The 15,000-nt window shown below is 36.9% G+C and overlaps 2 protein-coding genes across 2 annotated transcripts in view; one reads left to right on the top strand and one right to left on the bottom strand.

Annotated features, from left to right (window-relative positions):
- Window positions 1–5,458, top strand: part of LOC125675217 (baculoviral IAP repeat-containing protein 7-A-like) — a 16,115-nt gene extending 10,657 nt beyond the window's left edge. The window contains exons 5-7 of the mRNA XM_056160233.1: window positions 1,360–1,452; window positions 2,220–2,318; window positions 3,277–5,458. Of these exons, the coding sequence (XP_056016208.1) occupies window positions 1,360–1,452; window positions 2,220–2,318; window positions 3,277–3,467 (383 nt within the window). The 3' untranslated portion in view covers window positions 3,468–5,458. The remainder of the gene's footprint in view (window positions 1–1,359; window positions 1,453–2,219; window positions 2,319–3,276) is intronic.
- A 35-nt stretch (window positions 5,459–5,493) lies between these two features.
- On the bottom strand, window positions 5,494–14,176 carry LOC125675216 (monocarboxylate transporter 2-like). Its single transcript, XM_048912733.2, is given in 7 exon segments — window positions 5,494–6,440; window positions 6,569–7,056; window positions 8,853–9,222; window positions 9,935–10,512; window positions 13,887–13,938; window positions 13,940–13,960; window positions 13,962–14,176. Coding segments are annotated over 7 exon segments (2,523 nt in total). The 5' UTR covers window positions 14,106–14,176; the 3' UTR covers window positions 5,494–5,570.
- Window positions 14,177–15,000: the final 824 nt, after the last annotated feature.

Genomic DNA, 15,000 nt, shown 5'->3' with positions numbered 1-15,000 from the left:
CCGTTCAGTTTTGTCATTTAAATACATGTATTACAAATTGTTTAAACATTTACAAATTTTATTAAATGTTTCAACCTTACCAACCTGAGGAGATGATATTGCTAATGGTATTATGCACTTATTGCACGACTTCTTGCAGATCGTTCTGAGGTTCGGGAGATTACCTCACTGGGAAACTGTTGCCTTCAGCCTTGGGCAAACGTTTCCCAGATTGTCTCCCTTACCAAGGGACAACAGTTGACTATTTCACAAGAAGTCTAGCAGTGAGTCTTTTAATACCTAACCTACTATGTAATTCTTCAATGCAGTAATAACAAAAACATGCAATTCATCAAAATTCTTTTTATATAATTTTGTAACAATATAAACAGCATATAGTTATTTTATTTTTATAAAGCTTCCAGTAAATTGTCCTCTGTAATGTAACTAAACCCAGCCACATTAAAAATAAAACTGTCATTGGGTAAGAGCAACATCTTGATCACTTGAATGTTTGAACATTGAGATGCTTCAACCCTGTAACAGCTAGTTCATTAATCAGGTTGACTGTTTAATAATAGGCAAAGTCATAACCAAAGCTAGAGAAACAGAAATTAGTAATTAATATTAATTAATAATAGAAGAGGGTAATCACATATTTACAAGTTAAGATTTTACATATAACTATTAGTCCTGCATACTTTCAATTGCTGCATCATCCATGGTCGTTACACCAATCTAGTTTGCCAATATGACCTATCATTGGGTCAAATGCTGTCTGACATGTTTCATGCCAATTGTTAGGCCGTTTTTGGCACACTGAATTTGACTACGGATAACTCCGTTTACCTGATCAAGATTTAGGGCTCACAGCGGGTATGACTGGTCAACAGGGGATGCTTACTCCTTCTAGGCACCTGATCCCACTTCTGGTATATCCAGGGGTCCGTGTTTGCCCAACTCTCTATTTTGTATTACGTATAGGAGTTATGAGATTGATCACTGTTCGTTATCTTCACCTTTCTGTCACCATGACAAGAATTGAGACAATGGAGGGAGTTTGAAGAGTGAATAGATTTTACGTAACCAAATAATTACATGAATTCTGCATGCATGCAGTGGGCAAGTTTGTGTAAATAAAATACCTACAAAGATGAAAATTAACATAGAAGCATCAAATGCACGATGCATTAGGTGTGAAAATTTGTCTTATCAAGACAACATTCTTTGGATCAGATATATATAATTATTGATTTCTTTAATGTTTATTCCAGTACTTACCTTTACAATTGTTTATTTGAGGAGGGGGATTTTAGTGGTGTCGTGTAAAATGGAGGACACAGCCTTGCTAATTGATATCTCATTATTTCATTTGTTTAGAATTCCCCATACAAGAGACATCCTCCCCAGAAGATTTGGCCAAAAAAATTGGATTTTCTTCAGAAATAATCAGCAAAGCAGCAAAAAAGTGTGGTAGGTCATTCATTTTTCTTCTTTCACAGAATACAATGCCTCGGTAAGAGCATCAGTTAAAACTGTAACACCTTTCCTTAGCAACAAGAACTGACAGAGAATATACAAAATAAACACCGCAGTGTTTTCATACATAAAATTCTTATTTTGTTCTGGTAGTTTCCCCTCACAAAAATTCCCAAAATGGAGTCAAAATTCCCTCAAGGAGATTAAGTTATTAAAGCTTTATTTCACCTTTTTAAAAGAATTTGTAACAGGTATGTAATATAAGTAATCCAAATGATGAAAAACACAGACATACAGTGAAATGCCCCCTTATAACATTGTATATAAATGGACCCCTTACAACATTGTATATAAACGGAACCCTTACAACATTGTATATAAACGGACCCCTTACAACATTGTATATAAACGGACCTCTTACAACATTGTATATAAATGGACCCCTCACAACATTGTATATAAACGGACCCCTTACAACATTGTATATAAATGGCCCCCTTACAACGTAGTATATAAACGGACCCCTTACAACATTGTATATAAATGGACCCCTTACAACATTGTATATAAATAGAACCTTAACAACATTGTATACATGTATAAACGGACCCCTTACAACATTGTATATAAACAGACCCCTTACAACATTGTATATAAATGGCCCCCTTACAACATTATATATAAATGGCCCCCTTACAATATTGTATATAAAGATACCTCTTACAACATTCACCAATTTTCAAAGTCAATGTCTTTCACAGGAGGAACATTTGATGTAGAAACTTTAGTCAAGGCTATCCTGGATTTAGGGGAAACCAAAACAGAGGAAGTTGTACTGTCACAGACAGACAGAGATCTGGGTAGGTAAAAGCGTAAATGTGGCATACATCATAAATCATTAAAGGAAACAAGAGACCACAGGTCACATTAAATCAGCTGATTTCCCATCTCATTAGTGGAAGCAAGAATCACCTTTGAAAAGGGCATAACCCTTTATTTAAACAAACTTGAACTTTTGTGTCAAGTTTTAGTGGAAAACAGGCCCATGGGGTTAGAAATAAGATTATGACTCAGTTGAGCTAAAAAGTGTGTCAATTTATATTGAAAGTGATCGTTAGCAGATATCTTGTGTAAACAGTACATGTACATTGTATATTATGAAAATATTCATACTCACCAATTACTATCATTTTTATTTCAATATTTATATTTAATTATCACATGTTTACTACTTTATCCAGTGAATATCACCCATATTCTAATCATTATACCATGTTTTCCTACACCAATTTTGACATCACAAACTTTAATTTTATGTAGTTTATTCATAAAATGTCAGGTAGCATTATTCCCAACAATGCAATGACATAAATAATAACCGGAAGGGAGGGGGGGAGGGGGTATTTACATGTGAAAAAAGAATCTCCCATAGTTTGTGATATGATATGATTTATGTTAAACTTGTGTGTTTTCTAACCTCTTGCCAAAACTCGGGGATAGAAAACGCACAATTCGTTGAATATGCATCATCAAACCACAAACCATGGGAAATCCTCTATACACTGTATCTTCAATCACAAAGCTTGCTTTGTATAGAAAGTTAATCAGAACATGTAGATCTATACGTATTTCTTTTTTACAAATTATAATTATAAGGAATGAATATAGTGTATAAGATATCCGTGATACAATCACAATGAACAATTTTCTCATATTTCAAGAAATGTCAAGAGGATCCTAAGTTCAATTTGTGAGTTGTATATAGTTAAACTTTGTGATGCCATAATGTATAAAAACAGAACATGTGTTGTACTTTAGACATGAAATGCCTGAAAGGATCTACACAATCCTTTGATCCGAGCTGTAAAATCTGCTTTGATGCCAGCTTTAACACCGTGTTCCTGCCCTGTGGCCATCTACTGTGCTGTGAGGAGTGTGCGAGGACAATCAGGACTTGTCCCATGTGTCGGGCCACCATCGCTTCGGCAAAGAAGGTCTTTCTTCAGTGAAAAACGAATACTAACAGACAGGTAGAGGATTAAGAGACGGTGAAAAAACAAACTCAGCTAGAGACACATGGAGGATAAAGAGAATCTATCATTAGCCTTGCAGGCATGGAAGTGAAATAGTTTGTGTAAACTCATGGAATATCTAGATTTGCTAGTAAGTTAATATGTTTTATTGTGGAGAAATGTACAAAATGACGTACAAGATTTTGTAAGTTGTGTTAATTTCTTGGATCTGAAAATGAGATGTCCAGTACAGTAGATGGTGATAGAAACCCCCCACCCACCCCCATCCCCATAATTTACTGACTGGTTAATAACTTCCAGACACATATACACTATTTATTTTGTAGTGATTTCTGGATTAAATTCTGTACACAGGTAAAATACTGACAATGACTGGATATTTTGTGATGACCTACACAAACCAATTCACTGTCCGAAGATGTACCGGTGATACATGTTTTTGTGTATTAAGTTTACTAAACATTAAAAAAACCCAGACCTGTATGATTACATTAACATTAGATAATGATCTCTTTTTTTAACAGAAATCCAAATTTCAACTTGACAAGTTATTTATGTTGTTATTTACATGTATGTTGTGCACAATGATATTAGAACTACATGAAGCAAAAATATTCTTTATGGCATACTTTATGCATGTAGTTTTCTCTTTCTCCACCGTCTCCCTGGAAATTTTAACTCATGATGCCATTCACTTTACACGAACAAAATTTACCATAAGGATATATTTTACTGAATAATTGTCACTTTTCATTGAATTTAACCTTATTTAGGGTTTTACTGAAGTATATACATGTACAGGGATATTTTTCCCCATGTAATTTGTACCTATACACTCCAGGAAAAGATTGCACCCCATTTTGAATTTCCCAAAAAGCCATTTTGTGTCGCATAACACCAAGAATTCCAATGTTATTTATTACAAGTGTTTTGATTGGACAAAAATAAAGCTGAACAAGAGTTTATACATCAATAAATCCGAAAACGCGATGTATTCATACACGCCTGAAAACAAATAACATAGTGCGGGGAAACTATTCAAATTTTTGCAATTGTTAATGAAGTGAATGAATTGGAATTATAAGAATCAAACATTCTTTTTGAAGAATTTATCGATGTGTAAACTCCGGCCATTTTACTCACAAACTTAACATAAAAGTGCTTTCGCACTTTTATTCAGTTTGTGAGTAAAATGTCCGGAGTTTACACATCGATAAATTCTTCAAAAAGAATGTTTGATCCTATAATGAATAAATTGGTATTAGCCCAGTTTTAAATTCCCCAACTTATGATGCGAGTGAATTGGGCGAAAATAAAAGGGGATGCAAATTTCCCTGTTCATGTATACAGCATGCTAGATAGAATTTTTATTTTCATTTAAGGAATCTCAATACACTGCACATAGAGAAGAGTTTTAGCGGGTGATCTATTCCTATTTACAGTGTGTGTTTAGATTTTTTTCTCTCACAAAAACAATTATTATGAATACCCTATCTTTGTATTTGTTGCATCATTTCATTATCAGAGGATGACATATCAAGACATGAGTTTATTGTTTTAGAAAACTCATTTTGAATCATAGTACCGGGCCTCCCTAGGCTGGATTATTTTTTTTTATTTTTTTTTTTTTTTTTTTTTATCATTTTCAACAAATACATATACACCTTTTACTCACACTCTCATACAGATTAAAGAAAGCGATATAGACAATTACATGTATATAGGCTGGATTATTTATTTTATAGTTTGTTACTATTTTTATGTTTTTTGATTTTTTACTCTGTATTTGTGATATTTTACTCAGTGCGTTGCTGGCTCGTACATTTCTAGGTTTCACCATTTTTCTCTATTACCTCATGTGCTTACATTTTAAGAATGTAAAAAAATATTGATGAATGTGTGGTATATATATATTTGGATTTGTTTATTAAGAATTTTGTGTTCATATATTAAAATTTGAGGCGAGATCTTTTTTCCTGTAATTAATTGAACAAAACGAGAAATGGATTAACAGTTTATTACTGTGTATGTATACTTTTCAAGATCATTGCCAAGAATTTATACAAGTGTGATTCAATACTACGCGTTAAGTTCATCGTGGTCATCAAACAGATGTTTGAATACATCGATTTCTGTGTGTGAACTGGAACTGTTGGACTCTTTAGCAGATAGACTGGTGTCCGACTGAACTCCTACTCTTGATGAACTCTGCATGCTGCCCGAGACTAGTGACCCCCCGGAGTCACTCCTGTGTGTCAGATACGGGTGTGAGTCATTATTAATCCATTTCTCTGCGTCATTGTCCACTATTGGAGGACAGTTGGCCCCAGATACTTCAGACTGGGGGATACTGACTGATTGCCCATTCATTATTTCAGGTATTGCACACAACACAGGGGACATAACTTTTGCTCTCGGGGAAAGACCAGCGGTGGGGCTTTGTTTGGGACTTTGGATCTGCTGATGAGGAGGGGAGAGGAACTTGGTAGAAGTGGACCCTGAGACCCTGTCTTCTTTGTGAACCTTGGACTGGTCCATGTGAACTTTATCATGGGTTGATGCATCCATTTGAGTTGATGAGACACTCAAGTTTTGAACAGATATGGTTGGTATATAAAGATAGGGATTCTGGGTCCTCTCACTGGGTGACACAATGATGTTCTGTCCTGAACTGCTGATCTGGGTCCTCTCACTGGGTGACACTATGATGCCCATGTTCTGTCCTGGACTGCCAGTGTGGGTACCTAGAGAGCCCATGTAATCTGATTGATTTCTGGAATGGAAGGATTGTGTATTCTGCAGAAGGCTTTGGGATGCTAACATGGATGGTGGGTTACTGATGGAGTCTGATGGATTGGGAACTGTCGGCTCCCAGTGACTTATTGTAAGACCTCCAGGAATGGACATGATGCTTATCATCTTCTGTGGGTGAACTTCCATAACAGTGGGCTAGAGCAGTAATTAATAGGAAAGGATTCATTAACACTGAGCTACAGTAATGACTAATAGGAAAGGATTCATTTCCAATTGTATCTTAAAATGAAACTGCATGGTCATGAATGGTAAAATTAACTAACCTGAACCATTTCACTTCGAGACTTGGCACTCCTCCTCTCACTCGATGCCACTTCGGTTCTTGGTTGGGGATTGGAGTTCGCCAACATTTCAGAAATGAGGCGAGCATTCTCCTGCAACATGGAAATAGCCTCGGTGAGGTCCTGCGGGACATGCTGAATATTATCTGGTGATGTAGACGTACACTGATCGCGGTATCGTCTGCTGGGTGATTTCCTATTGGCGGGAAAATTAAGTTTAATATCATCAACATCGGTTTCGTTTCCCGACCGTCTCTCGAAGCTCTTCGCCTCCTCTATCAAATCGTCTGCGAAGTCGTAGTTTTCACGATCTGCACACTCCATGTTGCTGACTACGACCATGGCGTTATTGGAGCGCGATGTCCGCTGTGCCCACGGGATGAAGAACAAGATGATTGCGCCGCTGATGAGGGGAATGCCTGCGCAGTGAAAGGCTACGTCATAGGATCCTAACTTGTCAAACAGAGCACCTGTAACATTTAAATACGACGATCAACTTCAAATATTTTCATGATTATGTTTTTATCTTCGATATCTTTACCAATTCTTCTCATTACCAGCTCGTTAGAGTTATCGTGCTTTGATGACTCTTGTGCGTCATTGGTAAGAAAATGCACAAATCTCGCGAGAAAGTGCGAGATTACTGGGACATAAACAAAACGTTCATAGCACCCCCCACCCCCCACCCACCCCCCCCCCTTTTTTTTAAGAGTTAAAATACATGTTGTATTTTTAAATAAAATAACCATTGGTCAAACTGCATTTTTTAAATATTCTAACACTATTTTATTAAAGATGTTACATGTTTTTTAAACTCCACCACACCTATTTTAAAAAATCCAAACAACGATGTTTTCTGTCCTAAGTCCATCAATATTTTGTAATTTTCAAAATAGCTTCGATGCAGTTTGGAAACGCATTAGTTGTGTTAATTAGTGTTATAAACGTCTAACAAAAAATGCAGTTTGGAATATATATAACTTGTTCTAAAATATGGGAATTGAAGGGGGGGGGGGGTGTACGTGTATGATTACAAAGTCCATGCCATATGAACCTGTCCTAATTGTATGATAAAATAGAATGTCTTCATAGTCTGACAGAATAACTTTAAAAACATATTAATCCCATTAATTACAAGAAAAGTTCTTGTGTTGGATGTGCATATAGGTTTTTCCCTTCACAGTTCTTCTTGCGATTGATGCTTTATATCGGTCAGATTTGGCAAATTTAGTAGCTTCTCTCCCTCACATAGTTAAATAAGTCCGTCAGTTTTCTTGTAAGAATATTCAATTCCTAAATTTGACTTTAGAATTTTAATCAGTGTTGTGGTTTGCAGTCGGTTATAATATGTATTCGATACCATAATGTATATTACGTATGCCTAAGTAATGTGTTTACATTATGTTGTCCCGGTAGCACGACTTTACGCGCCTTTAATTTGAAGAGTTCCACTAATGGAAATGATAAGTATTGAAATGGTAAGACATTTCCTCATGAATGTGAACAATGTGCGTATGAATCTTGATAAATATAGTACGATTAGTGGGAATTCCGCCGGAAATGAAAGAAAAATATAAACATAGAAAATAAATTTTCATTAGAGCATGAGCAGCAAAGTTTCACGCCAGCATGCTTTTCATGAAATGATGTCACGCCTCATGACGTATGCTGACTGTTGCTGTTTATACTCATGTATTTTGAAAAATTAAATTTCTTAAAGGGGTATTATAGCTGTCATTTTCTCACGAAAAATTGAATTCAATGAAAATTGCTCTACATTATATATTTTAGTAATAGCACCAGTATTGATTTTTTTTAAACACTGTTTAACCTCAAAGCAGGCACATGAATGTGTAATTTTGGCAATTAAATGATTTTAAAATTATTGTCTTGCAAGACATTAATTCTTCCTTATATATTTCTTTACACTAAAAGCGGTTATCTAACGTAGTTTTATTAGGTTTCTCTTGTTTTTGTACAAAATAAATGTATATTCCTATGCCATTGAGAGATTTTGCGAAAAAATGGTTGCCAACACTTTCACAGCTAATGCCCCTTTAAAATTATATTTTTAAGTTTATCTACTATCAAATACCGTTTTCAGCAACCTCTACGTCATTCATGATGAAATGTTTCCAGCATTTCAGTTTCAATCTGAATATTGCGTCAAATCTACGGGCATGACATTTTCAACAATGGTGTTTAATTAATTAATATATACAGCTTGGTGCTTTACTAAAAGTCAATCATAAACATGCTTACATACCGGCAATTGGCGGACCAAGCGTGAAGGTTACAGAGCACGCACCGATCAGAAATCCCCAGGCGGTCACTGAATTCTCTCCCGCCATCAAAGACACCGTCAGAACCGATAGCAGGACCACGTAACAACCGTCCACCATACCGATAATGATGACGTAGATAATGATCCCGGTAAAGGAGCGGATCAACGGGAGCAGCATCACCGCTGTTCCGCTGACCACCATTGACAGTTGGTGCATGTGAAGCCTGTTCAGGACCCCGACCCCCGCTATCTTACCAAACACGATGCGCCCTACGGCCGTGGTTATCCCGAGTACCATGATTATCACCGTGCCTTTCTCGGGAGGAATTCCGACCGTCTGTGCATACGAAACCTGGAAAAGTAAATTCAAATTAAGGTGTGCAAAAATAGGACATGGCGAACCGAACTGTTCTTGTAACTGAAAATAACCTAGGATTGAAAGATATGACTGAAATCTCTCTCTCTCTCTCTCCTGATTTGCTAAAACAACACACCGGCCCCTAACTTAAAATCCGACATATACATTGAATCGTCGAGATTAGACTGCAGCTGTCAGTGTGACGTCACGCGTGCTGGATGCGATGACGCTCTTTGGTAACCATATTCGGGTTAGAATAGGTCCTCAGTATCCCTCACTTGTCGTAAGAGGCGACTAAATGGGGGCGGTCCTTCGGATGAGACCGCAGAAACCGAGGTCCGGTGTCACAGCAGGTGTGACACGATAAAGACCCCTCCCTGCTCAATGACCACAAGGGCCGAGCATAGTCCTAAATTTTGCAGCCATTCACCGGCAATTGTGACGTCTTTATATGAATGAAAAATTCCCCGAGCTGGACGTTAAACAATATACAACCAACCAACCAATTACTTTCCTTGCAGTTAATAAATCTAGATGTTACCCTCATCAAAAGTCAATAATTGTACATCTTCTGATAATGCGATGGATCAAACAAACTGAGTGAAGCGATGGTGCACGCGTCCTTGACAAAAAATTATGAAATTTAAAACACGGTTTTGCTACTACTATATTCTTACCGTATTTAAAGGATTTGTAGAGAACTTACCAAATGAACGTATGGGATGTAATAACCAAACATTACACAGGCAATGGCGCACGTCCAGACGACAAATACCCTGTTCTTCCACAGCTTCAGGTCCTGCATCAGATTCTTGACTGAAGATCGTTTGATCGCCTCTAGAGGTATATCCTGAGAGGAGGACGGCAGGGGTCTAACCAGACAGCAACACAGCGCACTGAAGAGGCAGGTACCAGCAAAACAGCGGAACGTCCTTCTCCAACCGATGGCGTCAATCAGTGTTTGAGAAAGGGGCGCCATCACCAACGTCCCGAGGCTACTTCCGGCAGTCATTAGACCTACGGCCAGTGTCATGTATTTGTCAAAGTACTTAGGGGCTATGGTCATCGTGGGGCTGATGGACATACAAGCCCCGATCCCGTATATGACGGAGAAAGTGCCAAACATTTGGTTTAGGTGGGACACAAACGAGGAGCTAAATATCGCTACAGCACACAGCAGTCCGCCGGCAACCAGAACCACACGCTCTCCGAAACTGTTGACCAAGGCACTGGCTATTGGTCCAAAGAACTTTGATAGTCCGTACGTTACAGATCCGATCCACGCTGTGAAGAGAACGGGTATTGTGAATTACGTGTTTTACTTTCTGACACCAGAACCCACATACAGTCTTTATAATATATGACAGTCTACATGTCTAATAGTGTGTGACAAAACCCTGCATGATCGTATAAACTAAAAACTTCAAAACGTCGAAAATATACATATGTTTTGTCTCAATATGTGTAACAAATTTTGGAAAAGTTAACTTCATAATTGTCTGAAAGTTTTTAACACGCAAAGAAAAAAAAATGAATAAGAATAAGGAAAAGGGTAGTTATGCTTAAACTTCAGTTGTTAAGGGAATGGGGGACTGCCTGTTGATTGTACTGACGGGTTCAATCCATCGGTTCAAGCTTACATTTTCACTATCATTCACTACTACTATAACTTAAACAAAAGGAGAAAACCTGTCAATAAAATCGATTTACATAAAAAAGGACTTTGCACGTAAGAATCCTTGTTAAAAAGGGAGAGGGGGGTTGCTATAAGCCTGTGTAGTTCCAATGTATAACTTAAGAATGAAACCTTCCCAAACTTCCAAGAAACATTTGCCATGTCTGAGTGTTTTGGTTTCTGCACTTCTTATGCCCTATGCAAGGTGAAGATGACGAACAGTGATCAATCTCATAACTCCTATAAGCAATACAAAATAGATAGTTGGGCAAACACGGACCCCTGGACACACCAGAGGTCGGATCAGGTGCCTAGGAGGAGAAAGCATCCCCTGTTGACCGGTCACACCCACCGTGAGCCCTATATCCTGATCAGGTAAACGGAGTTATCCGTAGTCCAAATCAGTGTGCCAAAAACGCCTTAAGAATCGGTATGAAACACGTCAGACAGCATTTGACCCAATGCGAGGTTGTATTGACGAACTAGATCGTTATAACGACCATAGAATTTGCGAAATGCATTAAATTCAAGCGGAATAATTGGCCCTTTTTTCTTCGAAGACACCGAAGGCGATGCAGTGACGGTAAATTCTGAACGATACTTAAAGTTAATGAAATCAAAATTTCTACCAGCTCTTAGACGAAAAGTTGTAAATTTCGATAATTGTGGTTTCAACAAGAAGGTGCTACGCCACACACTGCTGGTTGTGTTCTTCAGTGGCTTGACAACACGTTTGGTGATCAATACATTTCTTATCGTACCGCAAATGTTTGGCCACCGCACTCCCCCGATCTGAACCCCCTTGATTTCTTCTTGTGGGGTTATCTAAAAGACAGAGTGTACTCTCCTTCCCCACAAACAACAGAAGACTTAAAAACAGCAATTACACGAGAAATAAGATCAATCTCTGTTGATACATGTAAAGCTGTGGTAAAAAACTTCAGAAATCGTGTTCAAATAATGCTAAAGACAAAGGGACGTCATTTGGAACATATGTTGTAAAATGACATATGTTATTCCGAAGAAAGTTTTTGGTGATTAATAAGGAAGCTGTGACAAATGTATCCATTGACAAAAAATTTAAATCCTTTTTGTTATATGTTGTAAATTTCATCATTGTAACTTAAGGTATTAAAATATTTTATAACAGTTTAAAAGTGTAACATATGTTTTGGATCACCCTGTATATCCACCAGTAATGACATGTCCAGCTGGACTATAGTTGAAAGAAGATGAAGAACAAGAACATGTTGGTGGATTACGTATAAGATGGTCTTTATTTAGGCACTGCAAAGTTTGTTCTATGTGAAACATAAATAACGAATGAATTTTCCTATGCAGTATGATTAACGAAAGAAGTAGGCATATATCATCGTTTTTCAAGGGTGGGGGAGAGAAGCAGCCGCGGATAAAAAGTTGACTTCACAATTCACATTTTTTAAGGGGGTGGCACTGGTTCATCGTTTAGTACACGGGTTCAATGGTTTATTCATCAGTTGAAGCTTACTTTTACACTCTAATTCACTAATACTATAAACAAGAAACCCACAGCCTAATTAGTCACCTGTTTAATTAGTTAAATATCACGAACCCCAAGGGCTATTCATGATCATGATGATAATTGTCCTGTCAATTACCAAGATAACGAAGTTATTACCTATGTAACCAAAATAACAATTGATCTCCTAATGTAAAACCTTAAATAACGAATTTATTTCCCATTTAAAATCTTAAGTAGCGGATTTATTTCCCATGTATATCCTAGATAGCGAATTTACTTTCAATGTATAATCCAAATAGCAAATGAATTTATTTCATATTTATAACTTAAATAGCCTAAGGCATTTCACATATCAGCTAACGATTTTCTTCTATGTAGTCATAAGAATTTTAGATTTATTTTTTTTCGTAAGAGGTTGAACCCCCCCCCCCCCCCCCCCCCCCCCCCCCCCCCCCCCCCCCCCCATAGATGTATATTAAAGCATCATACATCGCCCAAAACTAATTTCTCGTATTCATTGTGGTCAATATTTGTTGTCCACAATTTTTCTGAAACAAAATAGCGATAGAATACAATTTGATCAGCTGTAAGAATGCGGGGGGGGGGGGGGGGGGGGGGTCGTAATGCAGTAGCTTTGTACATGTACATATTAAATTTTTTTGTTCATTGCGAAACAAAACAACTATACAAACACGTGTATTTGTGTAGTTTAGAATGATGGGCAACTTTAGGACAAAGAATAGATTGTTAGTGAACATAGTTCTTTTCTTCTTTGAAACAACAGTGAAGATGCAAAATCTTTGTAAAAGTGATTTTAAGGTGGTTCCTTTCACGTTAACAACATGGTTAAAATTAAATCAAAGAACTACCGTCGAGAATTGTCCAATTTAGTCTTATTGAGATTAATGATAATAAAAAACAAACAAACAAAAAATTCGGATGAATTTGTTTGTGTTTGCGAATATTTATTGACATTAAAAAATCCTTAAACGAAAATAAATCCCCTATTGGACTTTAACAAAATACTATCGAGGGTTATTAAGAATGCTACTGCAATTTTAATTCCCCTGTGGACATTTATTTTCTATAGGTGATTCTAAAATCTAACACGTTTCTATTCTCGTCTACATTGTACATCCCAGTATAATAGACAACAATACAAACATATTCATTTCCGAATTAAACTCCAGAATATGAACCTGAGATACAAAAACAATGTTTTTTTGGTTTTTTGTTTGTTTGTTTGTTTTTCTCTCGAAAAATGAAAATGCATGAATGAATTTTTACTAACGAAACATTGTGGAAAAGTAAATATTGGAAATTCAAAACTAATCCCATTTTCAACTTTGAAAATTATATGGTGAATGTTTGTAAATTGCTGAAGTCCATACACGGGTTTTCCGTCAATGGAGATTAAACAAATGCGTAGTTAATTTTTTATCATTCTAGAACTATAATATACAAAGAATTACAACACCTTACCAGCAGTCTCTGTCGATGACTTCATGTCTTGAACGAAGGCAACGAGAAAAAAATCCCCAAGAATGAAGAACCCCCGTTGATAAACGCTCTATTCAACAACAGGGCAAAACAGATCAGAAATGACTGCCAGCTATCTTTTCTGAATTCCCGACTTGTAACTGTGATATTCTCAGATACGTCATCATTGTCGGATAAGAGACGTTTTTCCGTTTTCACCATGTTGAAACGGATGCTGGAAAGTTGCACGCCAAAAACATGACGCTTTCTCCGTGACAACGTAACAACGTTACCATGGCGTAACTTTAACGCTTCCGGTTGCAACGTCCAAAAACGTTACTTACGTGCTGTACGTTAGTGCCAACTAAAAAAGCTAAGTCACCATGAAAATAAAATTATGATTGGCACGCATTGAGCATTTGCAAACTCAATGTACATCCTCATTTTTCAGGGGGGGGGGGGGGGGGGGGGGGGAGGAGGGGGGGGGGGGGGAGTCTCAAAATTTCTTGAATAAGCAAATTTAAAAGAAAGCAAAACGAAAAGGTATTTTACACAACGATCACAATCCTAATCCGTAAGGGGGGGGGGGGGGGGGGGCTTCTAAAAAAAAATCCCCAGACTCATTTTTTAAATCATGGGGGAGAGAGAGTTTTTGCTTTTATATGAGAATTTCAAAGCTTATAATCTTCTCAATCACTACTATTGTTAACTAATGGGAAAAGTCAACTAATTACATATTTGATTTGCATTACAAAATGATGGAGTCGATTTGTTTACATTATATGTAGAATTTTAAGTAACCTTTTTAAAACAATACAATCAGTTTTCTCTTTACATAGAATATACATATATCTTTAGAATTCCCGAAAAAGCTACATAGATAAGTGATTTTAACTTTACAAAATGGCTTTGAGTGACCTTTGCCTACTATTTGTGATATGATCAATTCCAGTTAAAAAAAAATGCTGACTTTTCCCCAAGGTGTTCTGTGTGACCTTGACCTATCCAAAATGACCTTGAGAGACCTTTGTCCAAAAGATCAATAATTGTTGAAATACTGATGATATGAAGGGTTTATTTTTGTTATCTATTTTCTATAACGTATATGTTCTGAGCG

The sequence above is a fragment of the Ostrea edulis genome, chromosome 3 (assembly GCF_947568905.1).
Source record: "Ostrea edulis chromosome 3, xbOstEdul1.1, whole genome shotgun sequence".
NCBI classification, from domain to species: Eukaryota; Metazoa; Mollusca; class Bivalvia; order Ostreida; family Ostreidae; genus Ostrea; species Ostrea edulis.
The sequence above is the reverse complement of the archived record's forward strand: the minus strand, read 5'-3'. Positions and strand labels throughout refer to the sequence as shown.